Here is a 25280-nt window from a genome sequence, read left to right on the forward strand (position 1 = left end):
AAAGGGCAAGCAGGCAATACAGTAAATCGACTAGCACATACTGCTACGTCTTTTCCAAGCTTCCAAGCATTGATCTTGTTATTCTCTGTTTTTGAAAAGTCAGTGAGGTGCTAACCTCTGACTTACCCCTGAGTTCTCAGGCTCAACATTTGTTGCAACTTGTCTAAACCACTTCACCACATCATACACCTGATTGCTGCATTGTGGAATAGTCTAAGCTACAAACAACCCTTTGGCTCTGTTTCCTAAGACAGTGTGTTGTCTTAGTAAATTCATCCCTTCCTTGGGTGGCTAGATTCTCATATCTGGTGCACCCACCATTACACTACGGATAGATGAAGCTCCCGCTCCCGCAACCACCACCTCACCAACCACCACCTCCACCACCACCACCGAGTCTGGCGCTGCACCAATGGCTACCAGTAAGTAACACCCCTCCCTCCGATAGATAGATGGATACTAACAACTGGATAGAAGAAGCTGCGTCCGAATCAACTGTCCCGGCCGCGACCCCACCCGCAACCTCCTCCACGGCGACATCCACGGCGACATACACGGCGACCTCCATGGCGACCGCAACACCCACCAGTAAGTAACACCCCTCTCCCCGCAAGATAGATAGATACTAACAACTGGATAGCTGAGGCTGGATCCGAAGCTGTGCGTCCTCCTGTGTCGTCTCCCGTGACGCCCGCACGCCCGTCCACAGCTACGGCCGTAAGAAGTAAGTAACACCCCTCCCCCGTCCGTAAACATTAGAGATCAATACTAACAGTATGTATAGGTTCACCGCGTCCGATTGTGCTCGACTCCCCGACTCCGCAACAGCAGATGGCGCTGCAGCTGCTGCGCTCTAGCCTCCTGGAGGAACCCCGTCGCTCCCGCGCCCTTGCAGCTGTGCTCGCCCTCCCTGACGCCCGCCACTTGGAATTTCGCGCCCTCGACTCCTCCGACCTGCCGAACCTCGCGAGGATGCAGAACCTCGAGGCGGCCGTAGGGTTTACGGTCGGCGAGCTTGTCCAGCCGCCGTGTACTGACTGCGCGGCCGGATACGGCCAGTTTGCGGGTTGTGTCCGGGCGGAGGGGCTCCTCCATGGGAGCTGCACCAACTGCCACTTCGGTGGCGAAGGCGCGCGCTGTTCGCTCCGTGGTAATTTTTCTCTCCCCCTCTTGTTTTGGTTTCTGTACTAACATGGATGGAATAGCCTCTGCGGTCCCCTTGTGTAATGGTGGGTGCACCAGATATGAGAATCTAGCCACCCAAGGAAGGGATGAATTTACTAAGACAACACACTGTCTTAGGAAACAGAGCCAAAGGGTTGTTTGTAGCTTAGACTATTCCACAACGCAGCAATCAGGTGTATGATGTGGTGAAGTGGTTTAGACAAGTTGCAACAAATGTTGAGTCTGAGAACTCAGGGGTAAGTCAGAGGTTAGCACCTCACTGACTTTTCAAAAACAGAGAATAACAAGATCAATGCTTGGAAGCTTGGAAAAGACGTAGCAGTATGTGCTAGTCAATTTACTGTATTGCCTGCTTGCCCTTTCTTAAGGAAAGGGCAATCCTATTTATGCCAAAGGAGTGTAGTTCTCTCATTTTCCATGACTTTCCATGACTAACCAGGCTTGGTAAATGTATTAGAAATTAAGTGCGACCCACAACTAGCTTGCTAATCATGTAGTGAACGTAAGAGAATCCCATAGAACCATCTCTTGGGTTCCTAGCCTATAGGAAGTGAAAAGGAGGTCCAAGGTCAGAGTACCTATAGACAAATTATGTCATAACTTAACCAATCTTGTGGGTAACTAAGGAGCGATGACGTGTAATGAATCATAGAGGGTTGTAGAAGCTTCTAGAGCTATCGTTCATGTTCCTAGGCCTCTAGTTGGTAGAGATATGCCATGTGGTAGTATTGGCCCACCCCCTTAAGGAGGAGATTTTCTTAATAACTTGTTCAATGAGTGTCCAAATAATATGCCGTGATGTATGTAGCATAAACAGATGTAGTAGAAGAGTTTGCAGCAATCGTTGAGTAGTATTGCTTCTGTTGTTGGTGTGATAAGCCAAGATATGTATGGTGACTTGTAGGTTTGAGGAGGAGATTTCTAAGTTTGCTCTTGAGTTTGATAGCAAACTGAGTGCAACGAATGTCAGTATGACACCTTGGCGCCCATTACGGGTAGTCCTTCAGAACGTTCAGGTAAGTCCCCTCCCTCCCTTATTGTTTGCAGTCCGTAACTAACTTGTAGAAGGTCTACGTGCCCGGCGCCCTGCTGCATCGGCCGCCTCATGCTCCACCGAGGCGCTTACGGGTGGGGTGGGCCATGGCCTAAAGCGGCCCCCCCCCCAGCTGAAAGATCTGCGCTCGTTCCGCCGCGCCCGCACGTCGTCGCCCGCTCGCGCTGCCGCCTCCCGCGTGCCTCCCACCCGCCGCCCTGACGACCCCTACTATGTTGGGAATGAGGAGGACCCCACCCACACCCTCCATGCCTGGATCGAGCGTTTCCGGGCCGCAAGCCCGGCCTCCTGTAGGAGGCTCCGCCTGGGGCACACCCTTGCCGGGGTGGCGATGGATTTCGTCACCTCTACCGAGGCTGCCCCTCGCGGGACCTTCTATACGGAGGTCGTGGTAGGGCCAAGGTCAGAGGAGGAGGAGGATGGAGAGGGATAGGGAGGGGAGGAGGGTGAGGAGGAGGCCTAAGGGCCGTATATTCATGTAAAGTAGTGTAGAATAGTAATTGACACGCCTACGGGCAATGAACCTTGTTTTATTTCTTGTAAAAATGTGATTAAAGTAACTGGTAGATGATTACGGACGTTTACGGATGGTGTTTAAACCCGTAAGCATATTACGGACGAAATCCAAACCTATAAATGCCCGTAACCACCCGTAAATAAAGTTAAGGTAAGCAGTAGAATAGTAGTATAGATAGTATTTCTAATTAATATCACATAATACCTCTGGATATACAACGTTAGGTGTAGTGTTATCGTCACCTTCCAGAAGTAGAACGTGTAAGCCAGCTACGGATGACGTCCGTGACATTGCAACGTAGAATTGCCCGTGACTAAATGTAGGTGCCCGTAAATCAACTCCAACAAACTTAAATGACTGGCCTTGAGACTTATTAATAGTCATTGCAAAACATAACCAGACTGGAAACTGTTTACGGGTAAGGATATATCGTAAGTCCCCCTCGTTCGTCTAGAGCTTTACCCTCGGAATCGTCCGTAGCTGCCCGTAAAATTGTTCTCCAAGTAAGCGGACTGCAAGACAGTGCTGTGTTATGCTTAAAACAATCATACGTGACCCGTTACATAATCCTTCCTGCGGAACTATATTCCGTAAGAGCATTACAGGTACCCCAACCTTAAGCTGCAGAAAGGATAATGGTAGCTGGGCGGGTGAGCAATTCTGAAGCTCCTCAACTGGGACATGATGAAGATTGCCACCTCTATCATTAATGTCTGCAGTATCAATGGATAGTAAGGTTCGTACTGGACCTGGATACCGAGACAGTATAAGAGCGTTAAGGTGTAATACGGTCTCATTATGGACCGTAAGAATAGCCCGGTCCGTAAAGAGATCTTCTACATGATTATGCGGCCGTAATACATTATCTGGGTAGATTGCAGCAATAAGGCCATCTAATTCCTTTAACTGTGTAATATACGGCGGTATTAGTATTATGCCATTAAGTTGCGGATCGTATGGTATTCTCCCAATCCACATAACAAATTCCTCATCAAGCACCCCACCTCGGACACGCATATTAACCCGTAAATGTAGCCGCCGAAGCCGTGGCCATACAAATGAGCACTGTAAACAGGCTTGGACAATCTGCGCTCGAGAACCCTGAGGCATTACGGGTAGAATCTGTGCAAAATCGCCACCGAGTAATACGGGTACGCCACCAAAGAGAACATCGTCCGTAACGGACCGTAAATCGCATAGAAGCCGGTGTACTGCCTCAAAGCAGTATTTATGTTGCATGGGAACCTCATCCCATATAATAAGGCCAGCCTCTTGTAATTGCATGCCGAGCCTTGAGTTGCGGGTTATAGAACAACACGTCTTACTATCAAGTTTTATAGGAATCTTAAACTGATGTACACCCGTTAGGCAGTAATAAGGCGGCAATTCCGGTTGAAGCAACACAGAGTACTGACTTCCCCTGCGCACGGAAGTAATGACATAGAGCCTTATATAAAAAGGTCTTTCCAGTTCCCCCAGGGCCCTGTAGGTAGAAGTGGGCTGTTTGCGGATCACCTTCAATAGCCGTACAGATCGTACGGAAGCACGTAAGCTGGTCTAGGTTTAGTTTCAAGACTAAATCATCTGCAAGAGCTGTCTCTATAACTGGATCAAAGCCTCGGCCTACATACGGGAGCCTTACGGACCATCCGTATTGCGGGAGTGGTAGGTTGAAGTCCGTAAGTGACTTTCCAATGTCCGTAAGGCCAACAGATAGTAGGTATAAGCCGTAATCAAGGTGTGACTCCTGTAGCGAGCTTATGGAAACACTCCTACGTTCGAGCTCTCGTAGTAAGTCGTCACAAAGGTGCTCCTTGAACCGATTCCAAAGGAGAAGCGGCTCAGCCATCATCTCCATCCGTAGACCTGTAAGAAATAGCATCCGTAACCCATGACCACTCGTAAATATAATAGCCTCATTAAAGCATTCGACCCATTCCTGGTCATTTTCAACTAACCCGCGGGCAATACAGGCCTGGTGATAAGTTTCATGACAAATACCATCATATGTACGGAGGTCCGTAAATGACGTTGAGCCCCGGACTACAGTTAATAGCATCCGTAAATAGAACCGTTCGCCAGCCGTAGGGCTACAATGGAACATATGGCCGATATTCCGATCCATTCCCCTTTGCCGGGGCTTCCATTTACGGATCCGTTTGTCCCATACAAACTGCGAAGGGAACTCAGAGTATAATAAGGACTGACCATCCTCATACGTAGCGTTATAACGGAAGAACCCCATTAACGTACTATCCGTAGAGTTAAGCTTTGCAGCAAGCTCTTGGGAAGAAAGATTTTCTGGAAAGTACACTGGCTGTTTGTGCTCTAAATGGATTGAAAGCTGCGTTACGGGTGGCCATTCACCATGAGTTGGATACTCAAATAGGCGCCATATAGCCTCTGCAGACCCAATATACCGGCCTTGGATATAGCGGTCAATCTCATCATTAGACTCAACCGCAAGTGTAGTACGGTCAGAGCCCTTATAGATATATTTATGAATATATTTAACAGCTTGTACAGTACTACATACTTCAACGTTCATATGACAACGGTATTTCTGAAGTAGATACGGGTTGTATGGAACTACCCACTGGTTATTACGGACGACGTTTTCAGTCCGTAAGCCTGGCCGTGGGACCGTAAACGTCCGGCCATCATTGCGACGCCTGTATTGAGGGTATCCCTCCTCGGTAACAATAGTAGCAGGTGCAAATGGCTTTGGGAACTGTTTCGTACATCGTAGCGGTGATGCAGGTGATTTACGGGCCATACACGGTGCCCGTAAATGATCATCTCCACATGGCCCATGGGTCATTGTGGAAATTATCACATCCGTAAGCTCGCCCGTAACATCCCAAGCTGGATCCGGGAGCTCTGCGCAGACCACCTCATCAATTAGGGACGGAACGTTAAATTGGAACCCCTGAATGAAGAGTAATAGGTGCATATGTGGTAGGCCCCGTTTCTGATACTCAATAGTATATACGTGGCCGACATACTGCCCAAGCACACCATCCTTAAGGTCCGTAAGTAGGCTACGGACCTTTAGGTGGAATACTCGGGCAATAAGATCCAGCCGATCCGTAGCTTGCTGACCTGGAAACAGTGCATTTGTAACCTCTGGCCATTTTGGATTAGCCGTAAAGGTGATAAAAAACGTAGGCTTTCCAAAGTGGCGTACAATAGCCATCGAATCCTGATAAAGGCGCTGCATTGCACGATCACTACCCGTAAAGCTTGAAGGTAATACAACGCGATGGCCGAGACTATCCATATCAACGTCGTCGCGAGAGATAGCGTCAGCTAAGCCACTGTACACATCTGAACGGATGGATTTTTGGTTGTTACGGAGCCAACTTAGGGCCGTAGACTCGCAAATCACCAAAATATCAACCGCAAACTGCTGGAAGAGGCGCCCAGCATAGTGTAGAGTATTAAAACACTCGTTACGGGTGAACATGTAGAAGCGGTAGAATGGTCTTTGCTCTAGCCGCCGTTGCTGCCGTGGACCGTTATTCTCCCGTAAGGTAAGACCCCAATGCCACCCGTATTCACCAAAGACAAATAAGAGCACGTAGTGGAGTGGCATATAAGAGGCATGCGTAACATGAACCTTTGATAGCTGCCGCCGCCCGTTTGAAGTGTTACGGAAGGCTAATACCAAGTCTCGCGGACCGGAATCTCCTAGCTCGTCCGGAATAACAGCTGCAATCTCATCACTTGTTGGTAGGTTCTCGCGGCGCTTATCAGCACCACTCTTGACTATAAGACGCATCTGCGGGTTGAGTATGACCCGTTGCGGACTATTACCATCCGGAACAGCCGCAAGTCGCTCCCGAGCTGTCTTATATATGTGGATAAACGGATTATGGTCCGTAAGCAGCTGTAGTAACTGGCTAAGAACCGTAGAATCGAGTTGCGGGTGCTGTAATCGATGGGCTTCTGTAGCATAAGAAGGGTCGTAAAAGAAGAGCTGCGCAAAGGTAGGGGTTTCCTGGGTATTAGGCTGTAACGGGCCCTGGTAGTGGAATAGCTCGCCGTGGATCTGGAAACTCTGTATTCCAGAGTTCTCATTAATCCGTGAATCGCGAGTATAGCTTACGGAAGTAAAAGCCAAGGCATTGTTATATTCGCGGATCTCCTTACGGAAGGCCCTCCCTCTTGGGTCTTGGTCCGTAAATAACTTCCGTAAATATAAGGGGGGCATCCGTAACGTCGGAAGGTCTACATCTCCTTTCTTGCAGCATATCTCATACTGCTTATCCTGTGTAGTCTCTTCTATCCAGTGCAGGGCAGCGCAATATTCACACTCATGGTTAAGCCGGCCAAGGTTATGTGGAGTAGCCTGTATAAAGGAAGAGAGAAAGCCAGGCGGCTTAGAGTTACGGACCGCAACGGGATCCTCAATGACTGTAGACTCCGTAGGGTGTGGTAATATAGGTTGTGGCTGTCGTGGCGGCCGACCACGACAACGCCTTTGCGGTTGCGGTTGAATAGAGTCCGTAACGGGGGGTGGAACGTCCGTAAGAGGTGGTATGCTACCTGTAACGGGTGCTATAATACGTGGCGAGACCCTTCGTTGGATACGGCGAGAAGTACGGGTAGAAGCGCACGTAGAACAGGTCCCGTAGCGTCTTCCGAGCCGATTTGTACGGAAGACTGACGCCTCGCGGAAGGCATGGCAATACGTACACCGAATAGGGGGCGAAGAACTCATCGCAAGCACCTATGTAGCAGGCCAATAGCTTCAAAAACAACACAGAACAAAGCTACAACTACAGATAGAACTATATGCAAAGTAAGGAGTTACGGACAGGGGTTACGGACCGTTACGGGCCTAGGGCCGTAGGTGAAAAATTCTCATACACATTAGGCCCCAATAAGTGGGTCCTAGGCTAACGCAACCAATCATGAATTTTGACATTTAATAGCCAATCAATTCTAACACGTAAGATCCAACGAAGCGGCAGGGGTTGGCCATAAGACAGTATACGGAGGTGTTGTTCATAAGTTTTGTGAGTGGGTTGGGCTAGGGCCCCCTGCGTAGGCTGGTTTGGCAATTCTGGCCAAAGTACCGATTCTCACGCGTCACGAACACTTGAGTGTGAGAGCAATCAATTCTGTAGAATAATGAGTAGAGTAGATACCTAAACCCCTATATAAAACTATACTATAAGCCTAGTACTCTGTGTGCATACCATTTGCAGCAATTACTGCTGCCATACGTGTAGGCATACTATTAAGGAGAGCATTAAGCTCAGCTTCTCCAACTTGCTCCCATGCTTCCTTAACAGCTACACGGAGCTGGTCGTAGGACATATGTTCTGGATGATTATCTTGTAGATAATTCTTCATAATATGCCACACCCGTTCAATTGGGTTGAGATCTGGTGAATATGGGGGCCATTCTATAGGGCAAATACCACGGGATCTCAACTCTTCATATGTTGCACCTGCTCTATGACCTGGAGCTCCATCTTGCATCAATGTAAGGCCTGGGTATAGGCGTAGCCAGCCGTGGATTAGAGGGACAGTATGAGCCATATAGGACTCAGCTCCTATTTTCCCATATTCCTTCTCCCAAAATAGTATAGGACCCTTTCCAAGACCACCTGAGAAGCAGCCCCAGAACATCCAACCTCTAGGGATTGTTAGTAAATCCTATAGTAAATAGGAGTCTCTTACCTTCTCCGTTGTACTCTATCTACAACACATGTATCATCCCACATTTCCCCTGCTTTTCGAGTAATCCATGTACGAGTATGGCGGCCTCCCGTTACCCACGTCTCGTCAGTCCAAAGTATCCTATTCCAATCATTCCGTACCCAATCCTTATGTTCAATAGCCCATGAAAGTCGCTTTTGTCGATTTGTCTCTGAGATAATAGGCTTCCGCATAGCAATCCCTTAATAATTATTAGTCTATATAGTAGTAAAGTAGAGAGGGATACTTACGTCGATTATAGCCTCTCACAGACAGAGCGCGGGTGTAATGGTGGGTGCACCAGATGTGAGAATCTAGCCACCCAAGGAAGGGATGAATTTACTAAGACAACACACTGTCTTAGAAAACAGAGCCAAAGGGTCGTAGCTTAGACTATTCCACAACGCAGCAATCAGGTGTGTGATGTAGTGAAGTGGTTCAGACAAGTTGCAACAAATGTTGAGTCTGGGAACTCGGGGGTAAGTCAGAGGTTAACACCTCACTGACTTTTCAGAAACAAGGAGTAACAAGATGAATGCTTGGAAGCTTGGAAAAGACGTGGAAGTATGTGATAGTCGATTTACTGTATTGTCTGCTTGCCCTTTCTTAAGGAAAGGGCAATCCTATTTATGCTAAAGGAGTGTAGTTCTCTCATTTTCCAAGACTTTCCATGACTTACCAGGCTTGGTAACTGTAGTCGACGTAAGAGAATCCCATAGAACCATCTCTTAGGTTCGTAGCCTATAGGAAGTAAAAGGAGGTCCAAGGTCAGAGTACCCCTATAGACAAATTATGTCATAGACAAATTATGTCATAGACAAATTATGTCATAACTTAACCAATCTTGTGGGTAACTAAAGAGCGATGACATGTAATGAATCATAGAGGTTCGTAGGAGCTTTTAGAGCTATCGTTCATGCTCCTAGGCCTCTAGTTGGTAGAGATATGTCATGTGGTAGTATGAGTGATGTCATGTAATGAATCATAGAGGGTTGTAGAGATATGCTATGTGGTAATATCGGCCCAGTAACTAAGGAGCGATGACGTGTAATGAATCATAGATGGTTGTAGCAATCGTTGAGTAGTATTGCTCTTGTTGTTGGTGTGATAAGCCAAAATATGTATAGTGACTTGTAGGTTTGAGGAGGAGATTTCCAAGTTTGCTCTTGAGTTTGATAGCAAACTGAGTGCAACGAATGTCAGTATGACATGATACCCCTCTTAAGGACGTTTGTTAGCTGTGTGCTTGCCCTTTAGCCAGGTGGCTTTCTTAGAAAAAAATTCTAGAATCAGCTTGGATGCATTTTTTAGATTTCTCTTAGGTTCCCAAGTGTTGTCACTTGTAGGATAGCCTTTCCACTTAACGAGGAAGTAGTCCTGACCTCTAAGTGTCTTTTTGTCAAGGATAGACTCTACTTCATATTCTGGTTGATCCAAAATCAGAACAGGAGGTGGAGGAGACTGAAGTGGTCTTAAGGAACTTTCTTGTGCCTTAGACAAGAGAGATGCATGGAAGACATTATGGATAGTCCAAGTAGGTGGTAATGCAAGCTCGAAAGCATTCTTGCCAATAGTCCTTGTGATCTTAAAGGGTCCAAGTCTTTTAGTATCAAGTTTGTCTGATGGTCTAGTAGTTGTGATATGTCTTCTAGACAAAAAGACTTGATCACCAACTTTGAATTGTGGTGCAACCACCCCCCTGTTAAAGGCCTGAGCCTGCTCGTCTTGTGCACGCTGTATTTGGACCTTGAGATAGTCCTGGAGGCCCTTAAGGTAGATGATTCTTTCAGTAGCAGAAGGGTTTTTGAGATTTTCAGGACAATTAAGTTTTGCCACTTCAAACCTAGGGTGATAACCATAGTTTGCATAGAAAGGTGTCTCTTTTGTGGTGTTAGAGACCGTGTTGTTGTAAGCAAATTCTGCAAGATGGAGAAGATCTGCCCAGTTGTCTTGAGCATAGTTTGTATAAATTCTTAGATATTGTTCAAGTACAGAGTTGACTCTCTCTGTCTGGCCATCTGTTTGAGGGTGATAAGCTGTAGAAAAGCGTTGTTCCATGTTTAAGAGTTTAGAGAACTCCTTAAAAAAGTTTGAAGTGAAAACTGCTCCCCTATCTGAGATCCAGTGTCCAGGAATTCCATGATATTTAAAGACCACCTTGAGGAATAGCCACGCAAGTTCAGAAGCTGTGATAGTCTCATTGCAAGGCTCAAAGTGTGCCATTTTTGTGAGCCTTTCTACCACCACAAGGATAGAGTCATAAGGGGTAGCACCCCCTTTTGGGATAGAAGGAGGCAACTTGACTATAAAGTCAATGGATATGGAGTCCCATGGGCGTTCTGGTATAGGTAGAGGCTGCAAGAGGCCATAGGGCTTTTGCCGTGTAGGTTTGTTCAAGTTGCAAGTAGTGCAAGAAGATATATAGTCTTGAAGAGTAGTCCTTAGACTAGGCCAGTAGAACTTTCTTGTTAGAAGTTCATAAGTTTTTGCAAAGCCAAAGTGCCCTGCAGCTGGAGCATCATGGAACTGCTGTAGGAGGTGTAGCTGTAATCGTTTATCCCTTGGGACATAGATATAGCTCTTGAATAAGAGAAGTCCTTGCTGATTTTTTGAGAAATTTTGTAGTCCAACTTTCTCAAGAGAGGAGCCTTTCTTCTGGAGGTATTCCAAAGTTCTTTTGGCAAAGGGATCGTGGTTGTAAGCATCTTTGAATGCTTTAAGAAGTGTTGCTGAGGGTGTATAGTCTTTAAAGGTCTCTGGTTTCTGAGAAGAGGTAATGGGGGCAACTTGGTTTTGAAGGGATAAGTTTCCCTCTAAGTCCTCTGTAGTGCGAGGGTTGCTTAAAGATGCTGCTATAAGCTTTGTAGAGTCTAGCAGGGCCTTTGTATTGCTTGTTTTAGCAGAATCTTGGTAGTCATGTCTTCTTGAGAGGAGATCTGCTCTTTGATTCTTGGCCCCTGAGACATGTTTTATAACAAAGTCAAAACCTCCTAGTTGTTCAGACCACCTTGCTTGTCGTCGATTGAGCTGTTTAGTGGTTGTAAAGGTCAAGAGATTTGAATGGTCACTGTAAATAGTGATAGGATAGTTTGCCCCTTCAAGGTAGCATCTCCAATGCTTTAGAGAACATACTATGGCAAGCAGTTCCTTGTCTGTAATGGGATAGTTTTGTTCGGCTGCTGATAGCTTTCTTGAGTAAAATGCCACAGGCTGTAGCTCTTCTTGTTTGTCTTTTGGAGCTTGGTATAAGATTCCAGAAATGGCAAAATCTGAGGCATCTGTCTCAAGAGTGGCAGGTTTCAAGGGGTTAAAGTGTAGTAACATTTTCCCTTCTTTGAATTCTCCTTTAAGAGCATCGAAAGCATCTTGCTGTGTCTTATCCCAGTGATACAAAGTGTCCTTGTGAAGTAATTGAGTAAGGGGTAAAGCCAAGGATGTATATCTTGGTATAAACCTCCTGTAATAGTTGGCAAACCCAAGGAAAGACTGAACCTCTTTAATGCTGGAAGGAATAGGCCACGTTTGTACTGCTTTTGTCTTTTCAGGATCCATCTGAATGCCTTCTGTTGAAATTCTATGTCCCAAGAAATCAACTTGAGACATATGGAAAAGACATTTCTCAAGTTTGCAAAAGAGTTGTGCTTGAGATAGCTTCTCTAAGACTTGTCTAACATGTAGAACATGCTCTTGAGTGTCTAAAGAGTATATAAGAATGTCGTCTAAGTAGACAACAACAAAGATATCCAAGTAAGGTCTTAGAATATCATTCATGAGAGCTTGGAAAGAAGCAGGTGCATTGGCAAGCCCAAAAGGCATTACCTGGTATTCAAAATGACCATAGCGTGTTCTGAATGCTGTCTTCCACTCATCATCTTCCTTGATGCGTATCAGGTTATAAGCTCCCCTGAGATCTAACTTGGTAAAGATCTTTGCTGAAGAGAGCCTATCCATGAGCTCAGGGATAAGGGGTAAAGCATATCTGTTTTTAACAGTGACTGCATTAAGGCCCCTATAATCAACACAGAGACGCAAGGAGCCATCTTTCTTCTTGACAAAGAGAATAGGAGCTCCTGCTGGTGAGGAAGAAGGTCTGATAAAGCCAGAACTAAGGTTCTCATCTAGGTATTCTCTGAGAGTTTTCAGCTCTAATTCAGATAGAGAGTAGATAGGGCCGTAGGGAGGCATTGAGCCTTCTGCGAGTGGTATCTCATGGTCATAAGGCTGGTGCTTTGGCAGAATTGATGCCTTTGCCTTGTCAAAAAGATGTTGGTAGTCTTGGTATGCTAAAGGCAAAATGACCTCCTGAGATGATTTCTCCAAATCTGAAGTAGCTGCTATCTCCAGGACAGGTTGGAAAGGTTTAACCCATATCAGAGATGATATATCGTCCATAGTTTGGTCAAAATCCTTGATCTGGGACAAGTCTGAGTCTTGGACCTGAATAGGGGTAACTGAGGCTTGAAGGGTTTTTTCAGTATTGAGCTCCGGATTTGAGCTAAACCCAAGCGATAAATGCTTCCAATTGATAGTTGGATCATGCCTTTGAAGCCATGGAAGACCTAGGATGACTGAGTACTTCATTGGTATAACATCTAAAGAGATGGTGTCTGAAAATCTAGGGGATCTCAAGTTTGAGTACTGGGGTGTTGCAGGTAATGGAACCTGAACTGATAGGAGTTCCATCAATGACTCGGAGCAACTCTGGAGTGCGTTTGGGAATTGTAGGTAACTGGTGTGTCAAGATGAGGTCTTGAGATATAAAGTTGCCTGTTGCCCCTGAGTCTATCATAGCCCTTGTAGATAACACCTGTTGTTTGAAATGGAGTTAAATAGGGATTAACAGGTGTGTGAAACTCTGAGAAAGCACCATCGACACATCTTTGTTGTCTAGGGGAGAAGTTGTAGTCTCAGTTGAAGTTGTGCCTGGTGGGGATTTTTCAAGTTTTTCAGGAATAACAGCTGTGACTGTGTCTGAGGCTGCTATATGTTTTGATTCAGCACTCCCCCGTGCTGAATAGCACTCCTGAATTCTGTGCCCCCCTTTGCCACAGTATAAACAAAGGTTGTTGTCCATTCTGTGTTTTCTTTCTTGAGGAGTAAGTTTACCCCTTTTCAGTTTTTGAGGGCTTCTTGTAGGCTGAGGTGCTGGATTTGCTGTAGATCTCTTTATAGAGGCGTCTAAGTCCATAGGTTCAGGTGCTGAGTCCTTAGCAGTTGGTGTAGAGGTGTAATTGTTGAAATTTCTTGTTGGATGCCAGTCTTGGTTCTTCTCCTTTCTTCTTTCAAAAAGCCTATCATCAAGTCTGACAGCTTTCTCTATAAGCGTTTGAAGTGTTGTAGGGCGTTCTTCTTTGCTGAGTTCATCCTTAATAGAGCTCTTGAGCCCTTGGTAGTAAGTGAAGACTAAGGCTTCTTCATTCCAAGTCAAGTGAGAAGTGCTTCTCCTAAATTCTGTTGTATACTGAGCAGCAGAGGTCTTTTGACATAGCTTCTGTAGCTCTCTTTCTGCTGTAGCAGTTTCGTTGATGTCTCCAAAGGTCCTGGTAAGTTCCTCTTGAAACTGGTCATAAGAGGTAATCAAAGGTGTAGTGGTATTTTGGTTGTTGCCACTAAGTCTTCTAAGATATGGCTCAAAGAAGTTGAATGCAGATCCACGGAGGTAGCTGGCAGCGAAATATATCTTCTGAATATCTGAGGTGAACTGATGAGGCCTGAGGGTGAAGTAGATGTCCAGTTGCATAAGAAATCCCTTCAACTTCCTTCTGTCTCCATGGTATAAATCTGGTGTTTGCACTTTAGGAAGTGCACTTGGGGTACCCGACATAGCCAGAGGAGCTGTGGGAAGCTCTGTATGATGTGTCTGAGTTGAGGATTGTGTTGCTGAAGTGTTGGCTTGAAAGGTGTTTTCCAAATTCTCAAGTTTGTTTGCTATATTTTGTATAAAGGCAAACAGTTGTTGCATCTGCTGTTCAGCAGTAGTTGTAGGAGCTTGGTCGTCCTCCATTGTAGTATCGAAGTGCTGCTATAGAAATAGTTGAAGCTTGAAGCAGACAAGGTGTAATGGTGGGTGCACCAGATGTGAGAATCTAGCCACCCAAGGAAGGGATGAATTTACTAAGACAACACACTGTCTTAGAAAACAGAGCCAAAGGGTCGTAGCTTAGACTATTCCACAACGCAGCAATCAGGTGTGTGATGTAGTGAAGTGGTTCAGACAAGTTGCAACAAATGTTGAGTCTGGGAACTCAGGGGTAAGTCAGAGGTTAACACCTCACTGACTTTTCAGAAACAAGGAGTAACAAGATGAATGCTTGGAAGCTTGGAAAAGACGTGGAAGTATGTGATAGTCGATTTACTGTATTGTCTGCTTGCCCTTTCTTAAGGAAAGGGCAATCCTATTTATGCTAAAGGAGTGTAGCTCTCATTTTCCAAGACTTTCCATGATTACCAGGCTTGGTAACTGTAGTCGACGTAAGAGAATCCCATAGAACCATCTCTTAGGTTCGTAGCCTATAGGAAGTAAAAGGAGGTCCAAGGTCAGAGTACCCCTATAGACAAATTATGTCATAGACAAATTATGTCATAGACAAATTATGTCATAACTTAACCAATCTTGTGGGTAACTAAAGAGCGATGACATGTAATGAATCATAGAGGTTCGTAGGAGCTTTTAGAGCTATCGTTCATGCTCCTAGGCCTCTAGTTGGTAGAGATATGTCATGTGGTAGTATGAGTGATGTCATGTAATGAATCATAGAGGGTTGTAGAGATATGCTATGTGGTAATATCGGCCCAGTAACTAAGGAGCGATGACGTGTAATGAATCATAGATGGTTGTAGCAATCGTTGAGTAGTATTGCTCTTGTTGTTGGTGTGATAAGCCAAAATATGTATAGTGACTTGTAGGTTTGAGGAGGAGATTTCCAAGTTTGCTCTTGAGTTTGATAGCAAACTGAGTGCAACGAATGTCAGTATGACAGCGGGTTAGGACAAGCCGTGAGCATGGAATATTAAGAATGCGTATTATATTTGTATATGGCATACGCCTATTCGTGCGAGATGAGGCTATAAACTCAATAACCTCTTGAACTTGCTCATCGGATAGGATAAGTGGCCTACCCGAACGCTTCTTCGGAGTTGGAGGGCCCTGGCAAGCATACCAAGCCTGCCGTTCCGTGCAGCCAATATAGGCTGCAATTTTTTGGAACTCCCAATCTAGGGAGCGTAGTAGTGCGCAACGAAGCCGCTCATCGCGAGTAAGATGAGGCATTGTAGTTATTGAAAGAGTATGAATTTCCTACATATAAAATACAATAGTAGGAATTTTGACGCGTTAAAAAGGTACAAACAAGCCTACGCGTACCCATGCTCCAACCCATGCCCAACCCCCGGTCATCTCATGACCCACACACAAAACTTATGAACAACACCTCCGTAGTTTAGATAAATATCTTTGTGATGGTTGGTTCCTGGTGTCCGAGGAGGAGAAGGTGTGCACGTGACATTTAACTTCAACATCGGCACAGTAATAACATTTCCCCGTCTTCCCCCCCCAAAACGTCCCAACATCCCAACATCCCACAACCAAACAACACGTGCTTGAACTGGGCTTAATTATGTAGGATTATGCCGTCTCTACCATTTTTCATCTCGTCGTCATAAGCATTTTAAACCCATTTAACCTTCTTCAGGGGCCTGTCAAGGGCTGCCCAGGATGCTTTGTTTCTGATCCATCAAGCGAGGAGTCAAAGTGCTTCATGTATGTTTCATTCACGCCAGTATTGGCGCGTCTGAGACGCCATAGCCCTCATCCCCCCCTCACACATCCGCCATCCGTCCTTAGCGCTGATCAACAAGCCTATCTCCCCATTTCCTTACTCTCACTGTTGCTCGTCTTCTCTTCTCCTCACGAACATGTTTATGGCCTCATTTTGACCGGCCTGTGTGCCTTTTTCCATTTCTCTGCTGTTATCGTACTTCACTTCTCACATAGCGACTGGTCGCTCTTTCTTTTTTCATCATGTCCCTGCCGGCAGGGCGGGTTATCACGACTCGTGATGGGAAGCGATACACTGCGGTCTCGAAGACGATCAAGAGCAGTTCGAAAACGAGCACTAAGGCGGCAACAACAACCCAGAGTTCGGGCAACAACAGTATTAACGACGGCAATAACAACGACAATAACGACTCTAATGATAAGAGCACTGGTGTGGCCACAACAACGGTGAACCCCGCAGCGAGTGTTGTACTAGGCTCTTCCACGACAATTCAAGAAGATGCTCCAGCAACAACGACATCGGATCCACCAGCAACAACAGATCCAGTTGTCGAGATGCCGAGTGGCACAGTGGCTCTGCCCACCACAACGCCAATAGCGGAGATACATCCAGCGGCAGTTGCGAGTCAATTTGGCATCACAACATCGACTTCGATATCGACGCCAACGCCGACTCCAACTCAATCAGCGCAGCCGCAAGCAGTACAGCCGGACCCAAAGTCTGTGACGATTATTGTATCTGATACGACGGTATCTGATACAACATCTGATATATCATCAGAACCAATTTCGACCACACCACCCGCGGCAGACTCTGCAGAGAGCGATATTGCTATCCCCACCGACTTAGTGGTCCCGTCCTCGACCAACAATGAACAGCTGATAGCCGTCATCCCGACAGTCTCAACGGATACTCCCACTCCCTCAGGGCCCGGTTCAGCTGCCGAGTCCGCAACACTCGAAAGTTCCAGCCAAACCGGACAAGTCGCCATCGGTCACCTAGTCGGCGGCATCGTCGGCGGCCTCTCCTTCGCCGCCCTCCTCGGCTGCCTCTGGCTCTACTTCATGCGCCGCCGCCGCCGCCGCGACACCCTCCTCACCCCTATCTGGGTGCAATCCGAAAAGGGCCCCCCAACAGCCTACTACGAGATCGACAACTCCTCCGTCGGCCCCACCTCCCTCGGCACCAAATGGAAAACCAAAGCCGCCTCGCGCTACCACGGCGTCGTCGGCGGCTTCACCGCGCTCTCCTCCAAGATGGACCACAAGCCCAGCCCAAGCGTCAACCTCAACCGGGGGAATTCCCAATTCCTCGCCCCCTCCTTCTCAACCCACAGCCACTCCTCCGTATCTCACCCCCCAAGCGCTCTCACCCGCCGCGAGCGCGCAAGGGATTGGTGGGACCGCCTCACCGCTGACGCGGTCTTCAACTGGGCACTCTCCCGCCACACCAGGCCCACCACCGCCGACCCGCCCTCGCACTTCACGCGCTCGCGCACCGCGTCGCCGTCCTCGCGACATCCGTCACAGGATCTAACCCGGTACCTGGCCTCCAAAGACCGCGAGATGCGCGATGCCGGCGCAGCCGCGGGTTTACCGCCCGATCACCGCCGCTCTATTTCCCTCCCGCCACCTACACGCTCGCGCGAGGACCTCGGGGATGGGAGTCTCGGGATCGATTTCTCGGATGCGGGGAACCCGTTCCCGAACCCGACGGCCGCGGCACCTACGGTTGCTACACGCACATTAGCACCTAACCCCTTCGCTGATCACTCGACCGCCGCGGCGGAGGTGTCACGCCCGCAGCCGTCGGTGGGGACGACTTATGTCGCTGATGTCAGGAGGAGTAGGGGACAGAGCTTCAGTACACCCCGCCATCCAAGTATCCGCACCAGTCGTGAGAGAAGTAGAGATAGGGATACGATGCTCAGTAGCGCCACGACCAACACGCGCCGCGGAAAGGGGAGGAGCGATCCATTCGATCTCGAGCCGGAGATACTACGCGGTGTAGGTGCGGGGACGAGGGGGAGCGTGTTGAGTGACGTGGAGGGGTTGCCTAGTTCGGCGGGGGGTTCGTTGAAGTGGGGGGTGGCGGGTGGGGGGGGGGAGATTCCGGGTGCTGGGGTTGGGGTTGGGGGAGGAGAGGAGAAGGTGTTGGGGGTTGGGTTGAATCATGAGAGTTGGACGAGTAGGTATAGTGGTGGGAGTTGGACGAGTAGGTATAGTCGTGGGAGTAGTGCGGGGTTTAGTGGTTGGGGGGATCCGGGACCGGATTTGGGGCCGAGAGGGGGGTATGGGGGTGTGGGGACGGGGGTGGGGGTGGGGACTGCGATGTGAGGTTTGAGTGCTTTTTTTGGTGGGTGGAGGGTTGGGTTGGGTGGAGTGTGGGAGTTTGGTGGGGTAAGGAGGGGCGTTGGGGTGGTTGGTTGGAGGGGGGATGTACGAGGGGTGTACTGTACAGTACGGCGTTGGGGGGAAGACCTGTGGATGGGGAGAGAAGGAGACGCATATCATCGCACAGCATGTTTTCCATATTAATTGCGCAGAGAATTATTTCTGTACTCTGTACTCTCCATCATATCATATCCCCATGCAGCCTAGCTCCATCCATATCCCAATTCAGGCACAACACAAAAACCAACGAACGGGGTAACTATCCCAAATATACAACAGCATATGCTTGCTCTTTTGTGCCCCTCTTTCCATCACTCTGTTTGTTGCCCAAAGATGGCCCATTGGCAGATACAATAAATAGATAGATAGATATATATAAAAACGCACCAACGCCGTGCTAAATGATTCCCCACCTGGTCCCCCTAACCCGGATCCCTTCCCCTGTTCATTAACAACGCCACTCAAAACAGCACACGCACGGCGGACTACCCGCCGCTCCAACTCCAATCACAAAGTACGATATACCATTCCCTCCTCCGTACACGCAAAAAGCGCCAAAGCAAAAAAAGAACAACTACGGATAAGCGCCCCTGATCTTCGAAAACAGAGTCGTGTCGAGGAAATTATAGTTCGGATCCAGCTCGCAGAACGGATGCTGGTTCAGCAACGTATCAGCCGTAGGCCTTTCACCCGCAGATCTGCTTTCGTGTCAGTACATGCTAGGAAAGTCGGGAAAGTGTTGGGGGGTTAGACTCACATCTGAAAGCAATCAAGCATCAAGCCCATAGCGTACGGGCTGATCGCATTACTAACATCATCCGGGATCGGGGGCGCCTCGTTCAAACTACCGAGTTTATACATCGCCCCCACAGCCTCCTCCTTACTCCACGGCCTGCGCCCAGCAAACATCTCAAGCACCACACAGCCCAAACTCCAGATATCGACTTTAGCGCTATACCCATGGCCCTGCGACCTGACCACCTCAGGCGCCATCCAGAATACCGAGCCTTGCATGTTATTCGACGCGTCGTTTCCATAAATATTATCCGTCTTCTTCGAGATTCCAAAATCGCTAATCTTGCACGTTCCATCCAGATCGAGCAGGATATTATCAGCCTTCAAATCACGATGCAAGATCCCCTCGCGATGGAGGTACGCGAGTCCCGACAGCGTCTGTCGCGTCAGCGAGCTAACGACGGGTTCCTCGAACTTCCCGTGCTTGCGCAGACAGGACCCGACGCTGCCACCGGAAATGTACTCGAGGAAGATGCTGATTGACGTCTCCTTGCGCTCGCACCCGAGGTACTGCACGATATTGACGTGGTCGAGGTCTTTCATGGTGTCGATCTCGAGGTCGAGCGTGGCAACGAGCTCTTTCATCTTGTTCTTGTCGTTGCCGGCTGCCTTGGCGCTGACTTCGACTTGCTTGACGGCGAGGAAGTCGCCGGTGGTGGCGTTCATGCCGAGGTAGACGCGGCCGTAGGTTCCTTTGCCGATTAGCTGGCCCTTAAACCAGCGGAAGGTGGCTTGGCGTTTGGGGATGGTGTCTTGTGGGATGCTGGGGAGAACCATGCTGCCTCGCTGCGGTTTGATCTGGACGATGTTCGCGCCGAACATTTTGGTGCTCTTGCGGCGCAGGATGGCGGACGGTGCCTGTCCGCCCTGTTGGGATGGCTGAGTGAAACGCTTGTTGGCCTCATGTGCACCTCTGGCCACGTCACGGATGGACTTCATTCTACCAAGTCCGCCAGATCGACCGACGTTCCTTTGCGCAACATTCTGGATAGATGGAGGTCGACGACTATCGAGTGTCTTGAGCGTCGATTCATCAGAGCCAAGCGTATCGCCGTTATTGTAATACGATTCCGGGTGCTCTTCAGGGATGGGCGGAGGTGCGTTTGTAGGCATGGCCAGCTGTGGCGCACCAGAGCTTGTAGGAGACGACGGTGGGGATGGACCTTGCCCTCCTTCGAGGACAGGCTGGTCCAGATCGAGATTAGGGAAGAATTCGTCGAGGTGGTTAAACAGCGCTTCAGCGGGAGGTCTGCTTGCCCAAACATCTTCCCTCGCAAACGATCCCCGACGAAGAATCCTGCTCATGTCCTCCGAGCCTGCAGAAATTCCACCAGATGCAGCGGACCAGTTCTCAGACAAGGCAGAGCCTGGAGTGCGGCGTTGCGGCCGCTTCCCGCTTCTTGAACTAGATACTTCGTCTCGTAGTTCGGGATTCTGCAATTGTTCGGCTGTAAGCCAAGCGTCTTTGTCCCGTCTTCCGCTACGCGCACTAGCAGTATTGCCGTCGTCATCTCTCATGTGTTTTGGCGGAGGTTCGTATGTGTTCTCGCCGAAGCTAACTTTACTCTTTGTTCTAGTGATAACCTTCAAGGCAGGGCGTTTGTCAGTATCCCGTTGCTCCGCCTCAGCGGTGCCCAAAGTGGCATCGTTCGCATCAGACCCCTTAGCACGGTTGGGAAGGATCTGGAAGAGGCCATCGTCAGAGTCGTCATCAGAATCATCGTCTTGTTGCGTCTGCTGGGGCCGCTCAAAGGAAACCTGGGCCTCAGTAAAATCAACGTTGGGCCCGTAAGACTTGCGCTCTCCAACCAGGCTCAAGCCTCCGCCAGGGGTACCAGCACTGCTTGGGCTAACATCCACTGGCGAAACCCCTCTGCGCAGCCCTTCTTGTCTAAATTTAGCAATAGCTGCACTTTGACCCTCCAGTGGTGCGCCACGATTCTCTTCAAGCTTGTAGTCGGGAACTATAAACGGCGTATCCCCCTTACCCCATGTCAAGCTGCCTGGTGTCCCACTCGATGACCTTGGGCTGCTCCGACCTGACGCCGAAGGGCCAAACTCAACCGTTGACATTGATGATTTAGGTTTGTCATCGGTGGTATTTGCACCTGGACTTGGTTGGCCGACGTGGAGCAGATGATTGCCCATGCCAGCAAGAGCTGCTCCAATGCCGCCACCAGGGGATGCCTTTCTGTTTCGTCCAGTATCCTGAGGGAAAGTCTGAGTGCATCCAGCTGACGTTGCCGGTCGAACCTCAACATTTACAGGCCCTATAAACCCAGCAGATTGGGCAGTCTTCTTGCTCAGTGAGTTTGCCTTGATCAATGTAGCTGACTCTCCAGGCGGAGGAGGCGGTTTTCTCTGTGGGTAGAGGTTGTCCACCTTTTTGTCTTCGAAGGGCGAGCCTCTTGGCTTGTCGAAGTCAACATTCCTCGTGCCTACAATGCCTGGGCTACGTTCTTGCGTTGGATCCTCCTCAAATGAGAATTCCTTGGTTGTCTTCTTCTTAGTCTGGAAGGCGTGGTTCTTCTTGTCGACTTCGGCCTTGCGGTTATGAGGAGGCGATGAGTTTGATCGGCGTCTTTCTCCATTTATCTGATTAAATTCATCGTCATTATATGAGCGGCCATGGTGTCCTGCTTCCTGTGGGAAGTTCGAACTCAGACCAGCAGAATCAGGTGGTCGCAAGTGCGTGGCTGAAGCGGGTGGGGCGCGCAGGAGTATCTTCAATCCTCCAAATGCATCCGCTCTCATCTTTTTGTTTACAATCAATTTACTGTCATCCAATGCCTCCTCGTGGTCTATTTTCCCCAGCTCTGTCGGATACATTAGGGTGTGGGCAATATCCTGAATCCCAAGCGTGTGGCATAAAATCACTCGAATATCATGAGCAGAGTCAGCATCAGTGACATCGCAAAGTCGATAGTTCAACCCGTCCAAGGTTACAAGGACAAAAAGTCTTGAGGCCGGGTTTGGGCGCTTTCCGCGGTACGTTGTGTGTGAGAATTTATCGTGCTCCAAGGCAGAATAGCTCGATGCCTGTCTATCAAGAGATGTTTCGCTAGCCGCTGCCTTCGCGTTCTGGCCATATTGTGGGGCTCTGAAGCTAAGAGAGGGGCTTGTTGGAGAGTCAAAGTGGTTATCGTCAGGTGAAGGAAGTAAGCCCTCTTCCTTCGGCTTGGGCTTCTTTCGCAAATACTTGAGGAAGCTTTTCGATTCTTTGGCCGAAGTGGGTGCTTCAGATTTGTAAGATCCAAATTCCGACTCGAGCGGCGACGGGCGTGTTCCTTCCTGTCCATAGCGGCGGTGGCCAGCAGCAAACCCTGCTTCACCACCTGCTCCTGCCATTCCAGATCTGAAGGCCTGGCTAATTGCTGGAGAGATTCCTGACCCGTATATTGCTGTGCTTGAGGAGACGGAGTCTGTGCTATTGCTAGCGCGGTGCCCAAATGTTGTACTATGCGGCGAAGCAGAAAGCTTCCCTTGAAATGTGGGTACATACGTCGCAAACGATTGCCCTGGGCTCCCGCTTTTTGGGCTGCCTTCCGTGCGTAATGCAGGTCCCATAAAATGCCCGCTATCTGACATGTCAGCGCTCGCATTAGGGCTGTGTCTCCGAGAGGGATCACTGCCATCAAGTGACTTCAACATATTCCGATGGCCACGGCTATCGGTGGGGCTATCGTTCGATTGGTATGAAGAGCCCGTATAATTGGGAAGAGTTGTGCTTCGATTCTGAGAAGTGATGCGCTTTCCGACCCCTGGGCTCGGCGCATTGAACATGGACTGCTTATCAGGGCTCTCGTCGTCGGGGTTAGCTGTGCTGGGAGTTGTCACGTAGCTTTCCCGCGTCATGTTTGGAGAAGACCCTTGGGTGTGATCTACACAAGCGTTGAAGGAATTTGCAGAGTTTGATTCTCGTCGGCCGTGCGAAGATCTACCAGCAGGTTTTCCGGTGGTAATCTCGCGTATCAATTTGCGCATCCGTTTGCCCTCTTCTCGTTCCCGAGACTGGTCCCAGCCTGTTCCACTGGATGAGCATTGCTTTGCCAGTCGAGGGTAGACCTGCTGGTGCATCATACCGAAATTAGCACGTTTGCCGTGCCCAGTACCCAGTTCAAGGAACGCAGAGCCGTGCACTTCCAACGCCTTAAATGTCTCTTGCCAGTCTGCAGAGAAGTGGTTCTTAGCTAGCCACAATAAGACACGTTCCAACGGCCATTGGGCAGCAAGCTCAATTTGCGCCTGTGTCAGAGCCGGGGCATTGGTATTGTTCATGTTGCCAGGCTCGGCTGTTAAATCCCCTGATTGAGTTATAGGATTGCTTGGCGTTGCTGTTGTCGGTCTGGAGCCATACTCTTGACCAGGCACGTGTGTGTTATTTTGCCTGATTGTGGACGTTTGTGTCTGATACAGTCTCTCGCGGTCGTTGTAGAAGCTGCTTGGCCCTTCATCCATGGGTGTCGTTAGGCCACTTTCTGTCGCAGTCCGGCTCGAACCTCGCGAGGATTCTGATACAGCAGAGAACTCTGAGCCGTCGGCACTGCCGAAACCAGGGATTCCGACGCCAACACCAAACGACAACTCGCCCGCGTGTGGAGTATAGGTTGCTGACATCTGAGTTTCATTTGCCTGTTGTGTCTGAAGTCTGGTCAGAGGTGCGGCCATGTTCATCGGATACTGTTGGCTCGGATTGTATGTTTGGTACTGGTTATTGGCCGATGCTTGTAGTGGGGGCGGGCCGGGATATTGTCGAGCATCATAGGCACGACCCCAGGAGTTCTGCCAGCCACCCTGCATAGGATGGGCACTTCCAGGATGCGGGGGTGGTGGAGGCAGCATCATTCCGTTTGGGTGCTGTTGTGGCTGTCCTGGTCCAGGCCTGGGTGGTGGCGGCGGAAGCGTCATCATATGGGTTTGCTGGATGGGTGGTGATTGTAAGGGTGGTGGCGGCGGGGGGACATACCCTCCCGGCGCGCTTGAGCCTGGCCCATGACGCTGCCCTGGTTGATACATTGGCATGCTCTGTCCTGCCCGCGTCGCTGGTCGATATGAGTTGCTGTTGCTGGATGGTATTAGGAGGAGGTGCTGTCTCGGCTGTAAGCGCCCGAGTTCGTCGTCCTACGCCGGGAGGGTAGATAGAGCTCGAGGCGCTGAGGCTAGGATATGGAGATCCAGAACCGTGAGACGGTATGAGAAGTGAGCTCGGGCTGTTGCCAGCAGTATAATATGTAGGAACGTCGTTCAGAATAAGGTCGTTTGGGAATGCCCCTCCTTCATTCGTGGTGCAGGCGGCAGGTGAAGCGCTGCGGTTTATGTCCGAGTAGTTCGAACGTGTTGATGATGATCGTTGGGCAGGAACTTGTCATCGCAATCCATTCATCGTCGGAGCCAGCAGTACCAGCCTTTCCAGCCTTTGTAGTTCAGACAGCAATGTCCTGAACGGCTGTTGGCATAGCACAATGCGGGTGGCAGCCGCGTCAGTATTTGACGGCGCTGTTTGTAATTCGAGCAATGGCGTTTGGAGCTGCATGCGCCCTTTACCGCGTCGGCGAGTAGAGTCGCGTTTCAAGAAGGTGATGCTTGGTTTGAATCGACTATGCGATCCTAATTCTTCGATGTGACCCTTCAGGTCTCGATTCCTTTGACAGCGATTGTTCCCTGTTTACAGAACTGTTCACAGTTCTGTTCACAGTTCTGAATACTTTGGGTAGCCACTCAGCTTCTGGGATCCCCATGGTTTCTAGACCGTTGGGCGCTTTGACCCCTAGAAAGGTGCACACGGGAGTTTCCGTTCGCCCCTAAGAAACGAGGTACAGGGCGTTAACCAAAATAAAAAAAGATTTCGT

The 25280-nt window shown here is 49.0% G+C and overlaps 3 protein-coding genes across 3 annotated transcripts; 1 reads left to right on the plus strand and 2 right to left on the minus strand.

Moving 5' to 3' along the window:
- Nucleotides 1-786: 786 nt before the first annotated feature.
- Nucleotides 787-2292, minus strand: VC83_09216 (uncharacterized protein; the record flags this gene model as incomplete). Its single annotated transcript, XM_024472661.1, has 2 exons — nucleotides 787-1218; nucleotides 2164-2292. The coding sequence occupies 2 exons, from the start codon at nucleotides 2290-2292 to the stop codon at nucleotides 787-789; spliced, it is 561 nt and encodes a 186-aa protein (XP_024319763.1).
- Nucleotides 2293-15817: 13525 nt separating this feature from the next.
- Nucleotides 15818-18579, plus strand: VC83_09217 (uncharacterized protein; the record flags this gene model as incomplete). The annotated part of the gene is made up of 1 exon (XM_024472662.1): nucleotides 15818-18579. Exon 1 carries the CDS (start codon nucleotides 16486-16488, stop codon nucleotides 18577-18579), a length of 2094 nt encoding a protein of 697 aa, XP_024319762.1. The 5' UTR covers nucleotides 15818-16485.
- Nucleotides 18580-18694: 115 nt separating this feature from the next.
- Nucleotides 18695-25273, minus strand: VC83_09218 (uncharacterized protein). The gene is made up of 2 exons (XM_024472663.1): nucleotides 19394-25273; nucleotides 18695-19334 (listed from the first exon to the last, which is right to left on the minus strand). Exons 1-2 carry the CDS (start codon nucleotides 24451-24453, stop codon nucleotides 19211-19213), a joined length of 5184 nt encoding a protein of 1727 aa, XP_024319769.1. The 5' UTR covers nucleotides 24454-25273; the 3' UTR covers nucleotides 18695-19210.
- Nucleotides 25274-25280: the final 7 nt, after the last annotated feature.

The sequence above is a fragment of the Pseudogymnoascus destructans genome (assembly GCF_001641265.1).
Source record: "Pseudogymnoascus destructans isolate 20631-21 unplaced genomic scaffold scaffold_38, whole genome shotgun sequence".
Lineage (NCBI taxonomy): Eukaryota > Fungi > Ascomycota > Leotiomycetes > Thelebolales > Thelebolaceae > Pseudogymnoascus > Pseudogymnoascus destructans.